At 47.2% G+C, this 18,924-nt stretch overlaps 1 protein-coding gene and 1 long non-coding RNA gene across 46 annotated transcripts in view; one reads left to right on the top strand and one right to left on the bottom strand.

Moving 5' to 3' along the window:
* LOC118395562 (lipopolysaccharide-responsive and beige-like anchor protein) overlaps positions 1-18,924 on the bottom strand; it is a 405,339-nt gene that overhangs the window by 267,228 nt on the left and 119,187 nt on the right. Inside the window, 5 exon segments of the mRNA XM_052464349.1 lie at positions 6,732-6,850; positions 8,043-8,308; positions 8,572-8,713; positions 9,150-9,257; positions 10,982-11,112. Of these exon segments, the coding sequence (XP_052320309.1) occupies positions 6,732-6,850; positions 8,043-8,308; positions 8,572-8,713; positions 9,150-9,257; positions 10,982-11,112 (766 nt within the window).
* Positions 11,747-13,961, top strand: LOC127907951 (uncharacterized). 45 transcript variants are annotated; one of them, XR_008065700.1, is made up of 4 exons: positions 11,747-11,791; positions 11,979-12,025; positions 12,874-13,063; positions 13,629-13,793. It is a non-coding gene; the product is annotated as an uncharacterized LOC127907951 (long non-coding RNA). The 45 variants fall into 45 exon arrangements; XR_008065677.1 differs by having other exon boundaries at positions 12,826-13,063; XR_008065691.1 differs by lacking the exons at positions 11,747-11,791; positions 11,979-12,025 and adding exons at positions 11,837-11,978; positions 12,589-12,634.

Here is an 18,924-nt window from a genome sequence, read left to right as displayed (position 1 = left end):
TAGGAATTCCTGATAAATAAATCTGATATATTTTGTAATCAGCTGGAAGGAATAAGATCATTCAAAGGTATCAGCAGATGAACCTGCTCTTTCTTACACAATATAGCTCAAAGAAAAAAGCTACCGCACATTGTTCTTGCTATGTATCCCATTTGTTTTGAGCCAACAGTTGGGACACAGCCTTTGTAGTGGTTTTACTCCTCTACTATTGTTTTAAACACATGGATAACAGACATGGTCATAGACCCACAGCAGAAGCTGTAGTAAACTACTTTACTCTTAGGATACCTTAGGTTACACTAGGGGTGGGCAACATGCGGCCCGCGGACAGGATCCGGCCCGCAAGCCCATTCATTCTGTGTCCCGCTGGAGGTTTGGTTAGGGGTTTGGTTAAAAAGCACTCCAGGACACTCTTGAACGTCTACAAATATATAGAAGGTACGAGCGTTATAATGACCCTATATGTTTACACTGTATCCCTGTCCTCAAGGTCCCTACTGTATACTATGGGCCAGTGTTGGAGGTCCTGGTCTACCCCCATCCATAACACAGTGGTCTGTGTAGGTTACAGATGATGTGGACGTCGATTAAGGCAGGGGGTTGGGTTAAATGCGGAAGACACATTTCAGTTGAATGCATTCAGTTCTCCCCCTTTCCTGACCAATGCTGCATCGCTATATCTCTACAGTATGGGTCCTAGTGTACTACCATATGTAACATATAGTGGTCTGGTGTGCTACTTGAGTCACAGGTTACTAATACCAGTGTATCCCTCTCTAGGGGCCAGTGCTGTAGGAGACCTGGTGCCCTCCTATCAATAACATCCTTACAGGAAGAGCGGAAACAGCGTCTGGATAAAGCTGTCAGTTTAAACTAGGCTTCCTGACAGGCCAGTGGCCCTATCAAAGTCAGACCTGGGCCTTCTTATCAGTGCTGACACAGAGGGAGCATGGCCTAATCACTACCTACTGGTCAAACACACACACACACACACACACACACACACACAAACACAGAGAGACAGAGAAACTCACACACACAGAGAAACACACAGAGAGGAGTATGTTGACTGGGCTTCAGTAGCTCCGCAGACAGAAAGCTGGCGTTGGTATCAAAGCAGGGCCTGGATGATTTAAGACGGCAGATGACACACATTAGGCTGAAGGTACTTTGGATGTTAAACACTGACTGGTTCTGACCCCGCTGTGATCTATGCTGCAGGATGATACAGTCTGGCTGCAGAAATACCAGCAGGGTAGTCTACTCTCTTCACACACACTGTTTAGTACATACAGGTAATGTTTTAGCTACTTCTGCTGAATGCACTTATGGCACGTTCCTCTGGATAAGAGTGTTTTGCATAATTTCTCAAATGAAATCAATGTATTCCACAATGGTAGCTGTCTTATTTGGTGTTGTAGTCTTATTTCTAGAACAGGAATCATTGTGGAATACATTGTTTTCATTTGAGAAATTATGCCCAAACACTCTTATGTCGTAATGTATATTGTAAATTCCTTCCAATCCATCATTGAACAGGAATCAACTACTGCTGGCTATCTTCAAGCATATCACAGGTTTATTGCCAATATGGCCGCTCTATAATTGTGGTAGTGTATAACCATCTGCAGTTCCAATGTTGAATCTGTGACATTAATATGACAAAGGGACAGTTCACCCAAATTACAAAACAGGTATGACAGCAATCCACACTTTGATTAGTTTCCATGGCATTGTTTACACATGCTAACGCTTTAGCATTTTGGCACAAATCCCATTTATGTCATGGGACCGATATTAGCATTTTTTCGCATCATGTCCAAATCATTTATAAGTGACTTTGTTGAGCTTCACAATCAATTTGAGATACTTTCGGATGATTTGGCACCAAACAATCACCTCAGCCCTTAATTAATGGCCCTCTTTGAGACAGTAAAGGACATAAGAAATAGGAATTAATACACTAGCTAATCAGCCTCGGCTCACAGTCAAAACCCACCGCTGTCCCTTCGCAGTGGTTGGTAACAACTATCCTATTCTGCTTTACACTTAACCTATTTGTAGATCAAACAATCAAATGGGCTGACTCTCCAGGACCCTAGCTTGCTAAGCGGTAACTTTATACACAGGCGCTCACTTTCTCACTTACACTTTCAGCCTGTAAGCACATTCCTCGATTCAACTCTTAGGAATAGCAGAGATTAATGAAATTGCTTGTGTTTACAAGGCGGCAAGCCCGGTTATTGGATTTAAAACCTCTAAATTATTCAGGCCCTGACAACCCGAAACCCAGAGCTTTGCTTCTCCCAGCTCCTCTCTGGTCGTGGGTTTAACAGTAACAGCCAAGCACCTGCTCTGACGGCTGATTAATCGACAGGGCGTGGGGCTCAACGATAAGTGTAGCTAATAACCTAACTAAATAATTTAAAGGCCTGAGTTGCTGGGGAACAGATGGAGAACCTAACACTGAACCCCAACCCTTTACCGCCACCACACCCACCCCTCCCCATGGGCTTGACATAGCCTGTCTTCTCTTACTCATAACCAGTGCAGAGAACCAGACCATGGTCTCTCCTGTCTCTCTCAGCCGCTGTCGACACCTCTCCCTGGGTGCTTCATCAGCACCACCCCTGATACTAGACTCCCATCCAATCTAGTCAGTATCTGACCAGCCAGGTTTACTGGATAGGCCTTTCCCTTCTGGTATGACTTAGAGTAGACATATCTGGCACTGCCTTTCCCTTCTGGTATGACTTAGAGTAGACATATCTGGCACTGCCTTTCCCTTCTGGTATGACTTAGAGTAGACATATCTGGCACTGCCTTTCCCTTCTGGTATGACTTAGAGTAGACATATCTGGCACTGCCTTTCCCTTCTGGTATGACTTAGAGTAGACATATCTGGCACTGCCTTTCCCTTCTGGTATGACTTAGAGTAGACATATCTGGCACTGCCTTTCCCTTCTGGTATGACTTAGAGTAGACATATCTGGCACTGCCTTCCCCTTCTGGTATGACTTAGAGTAGACATATCTGGCACTGCCTTTCCCTTCTGGTATGACTTAGAGTAGACATATCTGGCACTGCCTTTCCCTTCTGGTATGTCTTAGTAGACATATCTGGCACTGCCTTCCCCTTCTGGTATGACTTAGAGTAGACATATCTGGCACTGCCTTTCCCTTCTGGTATGACTTAGAGTAGACATATCTGGCACTGCCTTTCCCTTCTGGTATGACTTAGAGTAGACATATCTGGCACTGCCTTCCCTTCTGGTATGACTTACAGTAGACATATCTGGCACTGCCTTTCCCTTCTGGTATGACTTAGAGTAGACATATCTGGCACTGCCTTTCCTTCTGGTATGACTTAGAGTAGACATATCTGGCACTGCCTTTCCCTTCTGGTATGACTTAGAGTAGACATATCTGGCACTGCCTTTCCCTTCTGGTATGACTTACAGTAGACATATCTGGCACTGCCCTTCCCTTCTGGTATGACTTAGAGTAGACATATCTGGCACTGCCCTTTCCCTTCTGGTATGACTTAGAGTAGACATATCTGGCACTGCCTTTCCCTTCTGGTATGACTTAGAGTAGACATATCTGGCACTGCCTTTCTCTTCTGGTATGACTTAGAGTAGACATATCTGGCACTGCCTTCCTTCTGGTATGACTTAGAGTAGACATATCTGGCACTGCCTTTCCCTTCTGGTATGACTTAGAGTAGACATATCTGGCACTACCTTTCCCTTCTGGTATGACTTAGAGTAGACATATCTGGCACTACCATTTCCTTCTGGTATGACTTAGAGTAGACATATCTGGCACTGCCCTTCCCTTCTGGTATGACTTAGAGTAGACATATCTGGCACTGCCCTTCCCTTCTGGTATGACTTAGAGTAGACATATCTGGCACTGCCTTTCCCTTCTGGTATGACTTAGAGTAGACATATCTGGCACTGCCCTTTCCTTCTGGTATGACTTAGAGTAGACATATCTGGCACTGCCCTTCCCCTTCTGGTATGACTTAGAGTAGACATATCTGGCACTGCCCTTCCCTTCTGGTATGACTTAGAGTAGACATATCTGGCACTGCCTTTCCCTTCTGGTATGACTATCTGGCACTGCCCTTTCTGATGGCTATAGTACAGAGTATGTGAATTATTTAATCATCCAACACGTCACGCAATACCAGCTACACATGTTCACGTATCGTGTTTTCAAACATGGTTCACACTTGCAAAAGAACAACAGGCCATTAGTCATAATCCACATGGGAATTGTTAAGTGGGCTGAACTATATTTTTAATTCCCAAGTGGACGTTGAGGTTAGCATCAGATTCCCACCACAGACGAGCTTAACAGGACACATTGAAGTAAATATCCAGATGAATGCTAACTGCATGTCTCATACTGTTGCCCCCTCCAGAGAGGCGCCCTCCCCCCCCTACCCCCCATTCTCCTGTTTATCCTTATGGCTTATTCATGTAAGGGGATGGGGGTGGGGCCCCAGCAGCTGTCTGTCTGTCTGTCTGTCTGTGTCCCATTCAGTCTGGCTTTGATCTTCCTCCTCTCCCTGCATGCGGCCCTGTGCATGTGAATCATGCCTCCTGTGTTCTTTATACCCCACAACAACAACCCCTTTCCAACCTCCAACGGTCTACCCGTCACTTTCAGTCACAGCGTCCGGTTGGACCTGGCCTTGATGACATCAGTGATTAAAGACAGTAGTGTTTGGCCTGAGGACAGCAGAGGTGGTGAGAAAGAAGGGAGAGATGGAGCACCCTCCATGTCTCTCCCAGTGTGACAGGGGATCACACTAAAGGTTCCTATTCAAGGAGGCCCATTGTCATCTATCTGGTCTGACAAGTATCTCTGTCATGGCAGTATGCTGTTTGTTGATCACAGTATGTTCAAGTGCCAATGAGCAACTAGCCATGATATTTGCATTCAATAAATTTCTTTGCAATTCCTTACCACAAAACATCACATTTTCAACATGGCCGATCTTTGCGTTACAAGTCCAACTTACAGCATTCAAAATGCCTTACTAACACAAATGTCAAACTAACACCCACATTGGCTGGTGTAACATGCCATGTAAATCACACTGCTATTCTTCCTCCCGTAGATGACTGTTTACCAGGGCTCTGGTTAGCATCAGCAAATATTTGTGGACTTTGTCATAACAGGGGCATATCCCGAGACGAATGTATGTATGGCAGAATCTAGCCGACCGGGCCTCCATCTCTCTGCCTAGTAAATAAATCAGAGTGATACTTCACCTCTGACCTGAAGCCATTTTTATCTGGGAGATCCTGATTTTCCAGCTCGTAAATTTAAAACCCTGGGACCAGTTATTTGGATGGGGAAGGCCGGTTGGTTCCCATGTTTTGGCGTAGGTGTCAGCCTATCTGTCTGCACCGCTGTCACTGAGACTTCCAGGACTTTATGATGAACTACTGCTGTGTGTTTGAGCCTGAGGTACCTGAGCAGAGCTGGGCGATAAGTACAAGAATCCATATTGCGATACATTGCTCCTAATTGATGTGATAACAATAACTAAAACGATAGCTTTATAACAGTCATGTACACCACAGTTAAATCATTTACACTACTATTACTAGTTTGATGGTTGTAGCCATTAATTGTCACATTTACAAATCACTCATATTAGGAAATGTATTTCATTTCAAACTTTACATTTCTCTAGAAAAGGCTACTTATCATCATGAACGATATCAGCAAAATGCCTAAGTAATCGGTGGTGTCAAAAAAAACAAAGGTTTATCGTCCCAGCTCCATTCCGGAACCATTTAGTGATCAGATTCATTTATATCATAGAGAAGTCTCTGTTTTATTATTGTCAGAATCATATTCATTTTGTTGTCTTAAAAGATGACTCAACTCTAAAATAAATACTTTCTGGGAACTATTTTAACCATTTCAAATACACCTACATGGAATTTCCCTACCATCTGAGTGAAAATGAAAAGCTAAAAGTCTGCACTGTAGAGATTAGGTAGACCTGAGAGAGAGGAGCAGGGGAGAGCAGAGCCCAGACCTCAACACAGACAGTAGAGAGTAGACCTGAGAGAGAGGAGCAGGGGAGAGCAGAGTCCAGACCTCAACACAGACGGTAGAGTAGACCTGAGAGAGAGAGGAGGAGCAGGGGAGAGCAGAGCCCAGACCTCAACACAGATGGTAGAGTAGACCTGAGAGAGAGGAGCAGGGAGAGCAGAGCCCAGACCTCAACACAGACGGTAGAGAGTAGACCTGAGAGAGAGAGGAGCAGGGGAGAGCAGAGCCCAGACCTCAACACAGACGGTAGAGAGTAGACCTGAGAGAGAGGAGCAGGGAGAACAGAGCCCAGACCTCAACACAGACGGTAGAGAGTAGACCTGAGAGAGAGAGGAGCAGGGGAGAGCAGAGCCCAGACCTCAGCACAGACGGTAGAGAGTAGACCTGAGAGAGAGAGGAGCAGGGGGGAGGCAGAGCCCAGAACTCAACACAGAGCACAGCCACGCAGTAGAGAGCAGGAACCACCAAGATAACCAGGCATCTCCGAGCCAGAGGTTTCAGGGTCTGTGAGGGTAGGCGGATCCTGATGGGAGATAAAGGTAGAAGACCAGAGGAGGGGTGTGCTGACCTGGGAACCCCAGACCCCAGGCCATCATCTCTGGGTTTAGAGGGGCGGGAGCTGCCTGGGCTGGGGCCAGCTAGGGTTCTGACTGGGGCTCCCTGTGGCGAGGTAGAGCTGTTACTCTATGCTCTCCAGCTCTCCTCCTCTCCAACGCTAACGGCCCCGGGAGCCGCTCTAATCCCACCAGATATGAGGAGTGCCCAGAGTCCTGACAAAGCATTCCACAGATAAAGAGGCTGAGGATCACAGGGATGCCTCGGAATTCCCACCCGATTGGAAGAGGAGTAGTGTGGCGGGGTGGAAGGGAGGGAGGTGATGGAGAAACGCTTTCTTTCTTCCTTGGCATGAGAACCTTGACTAGGTGTCTCTCTTCCTGTGGAGGGAGGGGGGGATCTTGTTCTCTCTTTCCCGCTCGCTCGCTCTTTCCCTCTCCCTCGCTCTTTCCCTCCCTCGCCTTTCCCTCTCCCTTCCCTCTCCCCGCTCTTTCCCTCTCCTCGCTCTTTCCCTCTCCCTCGCTCTTTCCCTCTCCCCTTTTCTCTCTCCCTGCTTCCTTTGTGTCTGGTGTGCTACAGGGACATTTCCCCCAAATACAAACCAGACCTCGTTCTCAGTCCGTCCGTCAGCTCTCTCTCACTTAGAGATGTCTGTATAGTCTGTATAGGTACAGTACACCCACCCACACACAGCAGCGCCTTGGGTTCCCACTAAGTCTCTGACCGCTCGCCCCTCACTCCATAGGGATCCATCTAGCCAGCTTCTCTTTCCTTATTATAGTACCAGAGAGACAGACAGCCTAGCCCACGGTGCAGACAGAGAGAAAGAAAGACCGGGAGAGAGAGAGACGAAAAGAGAAGCTATTAAATATCAGTGACAAGGTGAAAAGAAACAGCTTCCTGCTGGCTGCCACAGAGTCGTCTTTTAGATCAGTCTCTCTCTCTTCTCTCCCTTCCTCTCCGCCTCTGGCAGATACCTCGATTGTTTTGATGTGTTTTCCTGAAGACAGGTACTTTGTAGCCCTGTTTATTTGTGTTGAGAAGCCACGTCGACAGGCAAACCAGGGAGCTACAGGGATGGGATCGGGGGTGCGGGGGTACAAAAGTTTAAGGGGTCTGTGATGGTAGTGGGTTTCTGTTGTGATGCTTCCTCGCCTTCACTTAGTACATGTTCATGTTGGACCGTTTCAAGGTAGGGAGGTGAGGGTTAAGAGCTGTGAGGCTGTGAACCGTGTCAAGAGGTATTTAAAAAGTTAGCAGACTCCGATACAGAGATCAGCCTTTGATAGACTGACCCCTGATTCTAAAACTCTGTGGCCCACGCACCTGTCAAAGGATCTGAACTGGTTGGGGTTGTTTCCCATAGCAGCTTCCAGGAAGGCCGGCGGCAGAAGGCTGGGGTCCCACCATGATGTCATCAGCAGGCGCCGAGACCAGGCTGCGCAGGATGTCCTTCACGTTCTTCCCGCCCCTGGCGTCCGCGTGGGGTTGTCTCTGTGACCCCTGACCTCTGAGGAGAGGGTGGACAGGGCCTCGGACACGGCGTCGGGCCCCTGGGCGGTGGTGTCCGCCTCGCTGGGGGCCACGGGCTATGGTCATCCCCGATGCCAGAGTCTCGGCGACGGAGGACACACTGCTCTCCAGGTCGGGACCGCCAGAGACAGCATTACTGTCTGATGGGAGGAATCATTAAAGGAGGTTTATAAACGTTGAGAAAAACCTGAACCTTCTCGTGCTTCAAAAATTACTTTGAGAATCTACTACAGTAATTGTAAACTACTTTAAAGACTATCAACACACCAGTACATTTCAAGGCACAATCAAGACAATTGGAAATTCCATATATAAGTAATGTATAAGAGAGATTGACATGTTGAGGGATGGACACTTGGCTAGATGGAGCTCCTCTGCGTAGCCATATGGGTGAGGTGTGTACCTGCGCTCCTGGCAGACTGGCTGCGCTGGGGGAGTTTCTTGTCGTTTTGGGGCTCCAGGATGTCTCGGTACTTGGACACCATGAGAACAGAGATGAAGTAAACCACAGCCAGGGCCAAGAACTGAGCCTGCTTACTGTCCTCCTTTACCCAAACACACACAACATGCAAAACACAGCTATAATACAGCACACCGCCAGTCTGTAATATGTTTGAGTATGTACAGATGTAGGATCTTAATTTGACCACCCTGTTGCAGAAGAACTTTCCTGCAATGCAGGATTTTTTTTTTTACTTGTAGTGTATTTAAGGTTTTAATAAGGCTTCTGAAATGTGTCATTTCCACTTTGAAATTTCAGACTTGATTTTCAACATTTCCTGTTGCTGCAGGAACAGTTTCCTGCTGTAGCAAACTGGCTCAAATTAAGATCCTACATGTACACAGTATTTCTTTTTTAGAAAATCATGAGGTCTTCCAAAAGACAGCAATAACAAGTTTTTACAATGCATAGGTACTGTTATTTATTTGAAAAGTTGACTTGTCTCAACCTCAATCTTTATCAAAGATTTGTAAACTCACGATATCTCTGAAGACCACGGCTCTGAGGCGGTTGATGTCCATTTCCTGTAGCAGACGGTCCATGTCTCTGATGGGAGACATCCTTCCTGTCACAACATCAACAGGGCTCTGCAGGTGTAGAACACACGCACACACAGACACGCACACAGACAGACACAGACACGCACAGACACACACATAATAATGTAAGCAACTATTGCTGGTTAATGCTGAAAATACCATTATCAGTTTATATACTCTACCCACTGTCCAAAACTAGACTTCTCTGTAAGTCTAAGACATCACAAATGATAACGGATTGTCATGGAAGGTGTATGTGTTAGCAGAGGTCAACCTCAACGGCCCATTCCACCACCAGTAGAGTGTTGGAAATCAACCCATGGGAAGTGTATAGTTGACCAGTCCTCATACAGTACAGTATCTGCCCCATTCAGTGGGATGTTGTGTTTCCCCTTGAGACTCAGACCCTTAACATAATGGGTTTACCATAGAGCCACTCACTGCATTATGAATGAGACTTTACACGGTTTCAGGAAGAAAAACTGTTTTACTGGAAGTCACCATATCAAATCAAAGGCCAACAATGACAAAGGGCCTTGTCTAGTGTAACATAACAGCAGGCGAAGTAATGCAATAAGATATCAGCTAATGCAATAACAACTCTCTGCTATTACATAGGGAGGACCACAGAGGATGGGTTCCTGCCGGGGAAGTATTGGGATGCAACGCAAGACAAAGGGCGACTTAGAGGGATGCTTACAATTCACTAAGTGCAGCGATCCTATTCAACTAATATACAGGAGGAAAAATGTCATCAATTATGGTGTTTCTCCATGTCTGCTAGGGAGGAAATGTCATCAATTATGGTGTTTCTCCATGTCTGCTAGGGAGGAAATGTCATCAATTATGGTGTTTCTCCATGTCTGCTAGGGAGGGAAATGTCATCAATTATGGTGTTTCTCCATGTCTGCTAGGGAGGGAAATGTCATCAATTATGGTGTTTCTCCATGTCTGCTAGGGAGGGAAATGTCATCAATTATGGTGTTTCTCCATGTCTGCTAGGGAGGAAATGTCATCAATTATGGGGTTTCTCCATGTCTGCTAGGGAGGGAAATGTCATCAATTATGGTGTTTCTCCATGTCTGCTAGGGAGGGAAATGTCATCAATTATGGTGTTTCTCCATGTCTGCTAGGGAGGAAATGTCATCAATTATGGTGTTTCTCCATGTCTGCTAGGGAGGAAATGTCATCAATTATGGTGTTTCTCCATGTCTGCTAGGGAGGAAATGTCATCAATTATGGTGTTTCTCCATGTCTGCTAGGGAGGAAATGTCATCAATTATGGTGTTTCTCCATGTCTGCTAGGGAGGAAATGTCATCAATTATGGGGTTTCTCCATGTCTGCTAGGGAGGGAAATGTCATCAATTATGGTGTTTCTCCATGTCTGCTAGGGAGGGAAATGTCATCAATTATGGTGTTTCTCCATGTCTGCTAGGGAGGGAAATGTCATCAATTATGGTGTTTCTCCATGTCTGCTAGGGAGGGAAATGTCATCAATTATGGTGTTTCTCCATGTCTGCTAGGGAGGAAATGTCATCAATTATGGTGTTTCTCCATGTCTGCTAGGGAGGAAATGTCATCAATTATGGTGTTTCTCCATGTCTGCTAGGGAGGGAAATGTAAAAAGAAAAATGTATAAACTGTTGGGGCTTTTTTTGGGGGTATTGCTAGGAAGTCAGGATTCCGGAAATGGCAGAAAGAGGAGAGGGAGGGGAGAAGTGTGTGCGTGTGGGGGGGGTCTGACTCAGTGAGGAGGGATGATACTACTTGCCTGCGCGGGCATGGACTTGGCAGCTCCCATGAGGCTGTGCACTGCTTGCTGGCCGCGGGCTCTGTCCTGGCTGGGCTTGAAGTGAGACTGCTGCTGACATTCCAGACAGTCCCTCACAGCCATGGCACACACTGCAGAGAGAGATATTGGTACTGTAACAGCAAAATGCTTATGTTTCTATCTCCAACAGTGCAGTAATACCTACTGTAACAGCAAAATGCTTATGTTTCTATCTCCAACAGTGCAGTAATACCTACTGTAACAGCAAAATGCTTATGTTTCTATCTCCAACAGTGCAGTAATACCTACTGTAACAGCAAAATGCTTATGTTTCTATCTCCAACAGTGCAGGAATACCGAAATATACAAAACAATAAACACAAATCCAAAACGAAAGAAATGAAGGAATATCAGAATGAGCCATGTCTGAGTCCGGAATATAAATCTATATGTATGTGATGGTGTGTATAGACATTATGAATAGAAAAGGTGTGTACAGCAGTAATTGTATAAGATGAGCCTTGACTAGAATACAGCATATACATATGAAGTGGGTAAAACTGTATGTAAACATTATTAAAGTGACCAGTGTTCATTAACTATGTACATAGGACAGCAGTCTCTAAGTTCAGGGCAGGGTACTGGGCGGTGGTCAGCTAGTAACAGTGTCTAAGTTCAGGGTAGGGTACTGGGCGGTGGTCAGCTAGTAATTGTCTAAGTTCAGGGCAGGGTACTGGACGGTGGTCAGCTAGTAAGTGACTAAGTTCAGGGCAGGGTACTGGACGGTGGTCAGCTAGTAACAGTGTCTAAGTTCAGGGCAGGGTACTGGGCGGTGGTCAGCTAGTAATTGTCTAAGTTCAGGGCAGGGTACTGGACGGTGGTCAGCTAGTAACAGTGTCTAAGTTCAGGGCAGGGTACTGGGCGGTGGTCAGCTAGTAACAGTGTCTAAGTTCAGGGCAGGGTACTGGGCGGTGGTCAGCTAGTAACAGTGACTAAGGTTCAGGGCAGGGTACTGGGCGGTGGTCAGCTAGTAACAGTGTCTAAGTTCAGGGCAGGGTACTGGGCGGTGGTCAGCTAGTAACAGTGTCTAAGTTCAGGGCAGGGTACTGGGCGGTGGTCAGCTAGTAAGTGTCTAAGTTCAGGGCAGGGTACTGGGCGGTGGTCAGCTAGTAACAGTGTCTAAGTTCAGGGCAGGGTACTGGGCGGTGGTCAGCTAGTAACAGTGTCTAAGTTCAGGGCAGGGTACTGGGCGGTGGTCAGCTAGTAACAGTGTCTAAGTTCAGGGCAGGGTACTGGGCGGTGGTCAGCTAGTAACAGTGTCTAAGTTCAGGGCAGGGTACTGGGCGGTGGTCAGCTAGTAACAGTGTCTAAGTTCAGGGCAGGGTACTGGACGGTGGTCAGCTAGTAACAGTGTCTAAGTTCAGGGCAGGGTACTGGGTGGTGGTCAGCTAGTAACAGAGTCTAAGTTCAGGGCAGGGTACTGGACGGTGGTCAGCTAGTAACAGTGTCTAAGTTCAGGGCAGGGTACTGGGCGGTGGTCAGCTAGTAACAGTGTCTAAGTTCAGGGCAGGGTACTGGGCGGTGGTCAGCTAGTAACAGTGTCTAAGTTCAGGGCAGGGTACTGGGCGGTGGTCAGCTAGTAACAGTGTCTAAGTTCAGGGCAGGGTACTGGGCGGTGGTCGGTCAGCTAGTAAGTGTCTAAGTTCAGGGCAGGGTACTGAGCGGTGGTCAGCTAGTAACAGTGTCGAAGTTCAGGGCAGGGTACTGGACGGTGGTCAGCTAGTAACAGTGTCTAAGTTCAGGGCAGGGTACTGGACGGTGGTCAGCTAGTAACAGTGACTAAGGTTCAGGGCAGGGTACTGGACGGTGGTCAGCTAGTAACAGTGACTAAGGTTCAGGGCAGGGTACTGGACGGTGGTCAGCTAGTAACAGTGACTAAGGTTCAGGGCAGGGTACTGGACGGTGGTCAGCTAGTAACAGTGACTAAGTTCAGGGCAGGGTACTGGACGGTGGTCAGCTAGTAACAGTGTCTAAGTTCAGGGCAGGGTACTGGACGGTGGTCAGCTAGTAACAGTGACTAAGGTTCAGGGCAGGGTACTGGGCGGTGGTCAGCTAGTAACAGTGTCTAAGTTCAGGGCAGGGTACTGGGCGGTGGTCAGCTAGTAACAGTGTCTAAGTTCAGGGCAGGGTACTGGTACTGGGCGGTGGTCAGCTAGTAAGTGACTAAGTTCAGGGCAGGGTACTGGACGGTGGTCAGCTAGTAACAGTGTCTAAGTTCAGGGCAGGGTACTGGGTGGTGGTCAGCTAGTAACAGAGTCTAAGTTCAGGGCAGGGTACTGGACGGTGGTCAGCTAGTAACAGTGTCTAAGTTCAGGGCAGGGTACTGGGCGGTGGTCAGCTAGTAATAGTGTCTAAGTTCAGGGCAGGGTACTGGGCGGTGGTCAGCTAGTAACAGTGTCTAAGTTCAGGGCAGGGTAACGGGCGGTGGTCAGCTAGTAAGTGTCTAAGTTCAGGGCAGGGTACTGGGCGGTGGTCAGCTAGTAACAGTGTCTAAGTTCAGGGCAGGGTACTGGGCGGTGGTCAGCTAGTAACAGTGTCTAAGTTCAGGGCAGGGTACTGGGCGGTGGTCAGCTAGTAAGTGTCTAAGTTCAGGGCAGGGTACTGGGCGGTGGTCAGCTAGTAACAGTGACTAAGTTCAGGGCAGGGTACTGGGCGGTGGTCAGCTAGTAACAGTGTCTAAGTTCAGGGCAGGGTACTGGGCGGTGGTCAGCTAGTAACAGTGTCTAAGTTCAGGGCAGGGTACTGGGCGGTGGTCAGCTAGTAAGTGTCTAAGTTCAGGGCAGGGTACTGGGCGGTGGTCAGCTAGTAACAGTGACTAAGTTCAGGGCAGGGTACTGGGCGGTGGTCAGCTAGTAACAGTGTCTAAGTTCAGGGCAGGGTACTGGGCGGTGGTCAGCTAGTAACAGTGTCTAAGTTCAGGGCAGGGTACTGGGCGGTGGTCAGCTAGTAACAGTGTCTAAGTTCAGGGCAGGGTACTGGTACTGGACGGTGATCAGCTAGCCGTGACTATTTAATAGTCTGATGGCCTGGAGATAGAAGCTGTTTTTCAGTCTCTTGGTCCTAGCTTTGATGAAGCTGTACTGTAACTGCCTTCTAGATGGTAGCGGGGTGAACAGACCGTGGCTGAGGTGCTTGATAATCTTCTTGTCCTTGCTTTCACACTGGGTGCTGAAGATGTCCAGGAGGAAGACACACTTCCCCTGGTGAAGAATTGGGCTGGAGAGCACTGTGGCTGTGGACAATGCAGTTGCCGTACCAGGCGGTGATAAAGCCTGACAGGATGCTCTCAATGGTGCATCTATAGAAATTTGTGAGGGTCTTAGGGGCCAAGCGGAATTTCTTCAGCCTCCTGAGGTTGAAGAGGCGCTGTTGCACCTTCTTCACCACACTGTCTGTGTGGATGGACCATTTCATATTGTCAGTGATGGGTACGCTGAGGAACTTTCACCCTCTCCTCTACTGTCCCGTCAATGTGGATGGGGGCGTGCCCTCTCTGCTGTCTCCAGAAGTCCACAATCAGCTCCATATTGTTGACGTTGAGCGAGAGGTTATTTTCCTGGCACAACTCTGCCAGGGCCCTCACCTCCTCCCTGTAGGTTGACTCGTCGTTGTTGGTAATCAGGCATACTACTGTTGTGTCGCCTGCAAACTTGATGACCAAGTTAGAGGCGTGTGTAGCCACGCAGTCATGGGTGAACAGGGAGTACAGGAAGGGTCTGAGCACGCACCCTTGTGGGGCCCCTGTGTTGAGAATCAGCATAGTGGAGGTGTTGTTGCCTACCTTCACCACCTGGGGGTGGCCCTTCAGGAAGTCTAGGGGTGAAGTAGTGAGAGAACGAGCAACCAAAAAAGCAAGACAGGAGGAGACAGAGAGAAGCCGAGAGAAGAGAGAATTGGGGAGAGACAGAAAGTGAGAAGTGAGGAGCGGTTGAGAAAGAGAAAGAATTGAACTCTCCAGGAACAAGGTCCAGTCCACCTGGACAACAGCGTTCACCTCTTCCCTCCCTGCTCCCCTAGCCCCAAAACTAGTTCACACTGTATCCAAGGTAACACTAGATCTCCCTGTATCCAAGGTAACACTAGATCTCCCTGTATCCAAGGACACACTAGATCTCCCTGTATCCAAGGACACACTAGTTCTCCCTGTATACAAGGACACACTAGTTCTCCCTGTATCCAAGGACACACTAGTTCTCCCTGTATCCAAGGTCACACTAGTTCTCCCTGTATCCAAGGTCACACTTGATCTCCCTGTATCCACGGTCACACTAGATCACACTGTATCCAAGGTCACACTAGTTCTCACTGTATCCAAGGTCACACTAGTTCTCCCTGTATCCAAGGTAACACTAGTTCTCCCTGTATCCAAGGTCACACTAGATCTCCCTGTATCCAATGTCACACTAGTTCTAACTGTATCCAAGGTAACACTAGTTCTCCGTGTATCCAAGGTCACACTAGTTCTCCCTGTATCCAAGGTCACACTAGTTCTCCCTGTATCCAAGGTCACATTTGATCTCCCTGTATCCACGGTCACACTAGATCACACTGTATCCAAGGTCACACTAGTTCTCACTGTATCCAAGGTCACACTAGTTCTCCCTGTATCCAAGGTAACACTAGTTCTCCCTGTATCCAAGGTCACACTAGATCTCCGTGTATCCAATGTCACACTAGTTCTAACTGTATCCAAGGTCACACTAGATCTCTGTGTATCCAATGTCACACTAGTTCTAACTGTATCCAAGGTAACACTAGTTCTCCCTGTATCCAAGGTCACACTAGTTCTCCCTGTATCCAAGGTCACACTTGATCTCCCTGTATCCACGGTCACACTTGATCTCCCTATATCCACGGTCACACTTGATCTCCCTGTATCTACGGTCACACTAGATCACACTGTATCCAAGGTAACACTAGTTCTAACTGTATCCAAGGTCACACTAGTTCTCCCTGTATCCAAGGTAACACTAGTTCTAACTGTATCCAAGGTCACACTAGTTCTCCCTGTATCCAAGGTCACACTAGTTCTCCCTGTATCCAAGGTAACACTAGTTCTCACTGTATCCAAGGTAACACTAGTTCTCACTGTATCCAATGTCACACTAGTTCTAACTGTATCCAAGGACACACTAGTTCTCCCTGTATCCAAGGTCACACTAGTTCTCCCTGTATCCAATGTCACACTAGTTCTCCCTGTATCCAAGGTAACACTAGTTCTAACTGTATCCAAGGTCACACTAGTTCTCCCTGTATCCAAGGTCACACTAGTTCTCCCTGTATCCAAGGTCACACTAGTTCTAACTGTATCCAAGGTCACACTAGTTCTAACTGTATCCAAGGTCACACTAGTTCTAACTGTATCCAAGGTCACACTAGTTCTCCCTGTATCCAAGGTCACACTAGTTCTAACTGTATCCAAGGTCACACTAGTTCTCACTGTATCCAAGGTCACACTAGTTCTCACTGTATCCAAGGTCACACTAGTTCTCACTGTATCCAAGGTCACACTAGTTCTCCCTGTATCCAAGGTCACACTAGATCTCCGTGTATCCAAGGTCACACTAGTTCTCCCTGTATCCAAGGTCACACTAGTTCTCACTGTATCCAAGGTCACACTAGTTCTCCCTGTATCCAAGGTAACACTAGTTCTCCCTGTATCCAAGGTCACACTAGATCTCCCTGTATCCAAGGTCACACTAGTTCTCCCTGTATCCAAGGTCACACTAGTTCTAACTGTATCCAAGGTCACACTAGTTCTCACTGTATCCAAGGTCACACTTGATCTCCCTGTATCCACGGTCACACTTGATCTCCCTGTATCCACGATCACACTGTATCCAAGGTCACACTAGTTCTCACTGTATCCAATGTCACACTAGTTCTCCCTGTATCCAAGGTAACACTAGTTCTAACTGTATCCAAGGTCACACTAGTTCTCACTGTATCCAAGGTCACACTTGATCTCCCTGTATCCACGGTCACACTTGATCTCCCTGTATCCACGGTCACACTTGATCTCCCTGTATCCACGGTCACACTAGATCACACTGTATCCAAGGTCACACTAGTTCTCACTGTATCCAATGTCACACTAGTTCTCCCTGTATCCAAGGTAACACTAGTTCTAACTGTATCCAATGTCACACTAGTTCTCCCTGTATCCAAGGTCACACTAGTTCTCCCTGTATCCAAGGTAACACTAGTTCTCCCTGTATCCAATGTCACACTAGTTCTCCCTGTATCCAAGGTCACACTAGATCTCCCTGTATCCAAGGTCACACTAGTTCTCCTTGTATCCAAGGTAACACTAGTTCTCCGTGTATCCAAGGACACACTAGTTCTCCCTGTATCCAAGGTCACACTAGTTCTCCCTGTATCCAAGGACACACTAGTTCTCCCTGTATCCAATGTCACACTAGATCTCCCTGTATCCAAGGACACACTAGATCTCCCTGTATCCAAGTACTAGTTCTCCCTGTATCCAAGGACACACTAGTTCTCCCTGTATCCAATGTCACACTAGATCTCCCTGTATCCAAGGACACACTAGATCTCCCTGTATCCAAGTACTAGTTCTCCCTGTATCCAAGGACACACTAGTTCTCCGTGTATCCAAAATCACACTAGTTCTCCTTGTATCCAAGGTAACACTAGTTCTCCGTGTATCCAAGGACACACTAGTTCTCCCTGTATAACCAAGGACACACTAGTTCTCACTAGTGTATCCACTAGTTCTCCCTGATCACACTAGTTCTCCTGTATCCAAGATCACACTAGTTCTCCCTGTATCCAAGGTCACACTTGATCTCCCTGTATCCACGGTCACACTAGATCACACTGTATCCAAGGTCACACTAGTTCTCACTGTATCCAAGGTCACACTAGTTCTCCCTGTATCCAAGGTAACACTAGTTCTCCCTGTATCCAAGGTCACACTAGATCTCCCTGTATCCAATGTCACACTAGTTCTAACTGTATCCAAGGTAACACTAGTTCTCCGTGTATCCAAGGTCACACTAGTTCTCCCTGTATCCAAGGTCACACTAGTTCTCCCTGTATCCAAGGTCACATTTGATCTCCCTATATCCACGGTCACACTTGATCTCCCTGTATCTACGGTCACACTAGATCACACTGTATCCAAGGTAACACTAGTTCTAACTGTATCCAAGGTCACACTAGTTCTCCCTGTATCCAAGGTCACACTAGATCTCCGTGTATCCAATGTCACACTAGTTCTCACTGTATCCAATGTCACACTAGTTCTCCCTGTATCCAAGGTAACACTAGTTCTCCCTGTATCCAAGGTAACACTAGTTCTCCCTGTATCCAAGGTCACACTAGTTCTCCCTGTATCCAAGGTCACACTTGATCTCCCTGTATCCACGGTCACACTTGATCTCCCTGTATCCACGGTCACACTTGATCTCCCTGTATCCACGGTCACACTAGATCACACTGTATCCAAGGTCACACTAGTTCTCACTGTATCCAAGGTCACACTAGTTCTCCCTGTATCCAAGGTAACACTAGTTCTCACTGTATCCAAGGTCACACTAGTTCTCCCTGTATCCAAGGTCACACTAGTTCTCCCTGTATCCAAGGTAACACTAGTTCTCACTGTATCCAATGTCACACTAGTTCTAACTGTATCCAAGGTCACACTAGTTCTAACTGTATCCAAGGTCACACTAGTTCTCCCTGTATCCAATGTCACACTAGTTCTCCCTGTATCCAAGGTAACACTAGTTCTCACTGTATCCAATGTCACACTAGTTCTAACTGTATCCAAGGTCACACTAGTTCTCCCTGTATCCAAGGTAACACTAGTTCTCACTGTATCCAATGTCACACTAGTTCTAACTGTATCCAAGGTCACA

Source organism: Oncorhynchus keta, chromosome 16 (assembly GCF_023373465.1).
Source record: "Oncorhynchus keta strain PuntledgeMale-10-30-2019 chromosome 16, Oket_V2, whole genome shotgun sequence".
NCBI classification, from domain to species: domain Eukaryota; kingdom Metazoa; phylum Chordata; class Actinopteri; order Salmoniformes; family Salmonidae; genus Oncorhynchus; species Oncorhynchus keta.
This window is presented reverse-complemented; position numbering and strand designations above follow the sequence as displayed.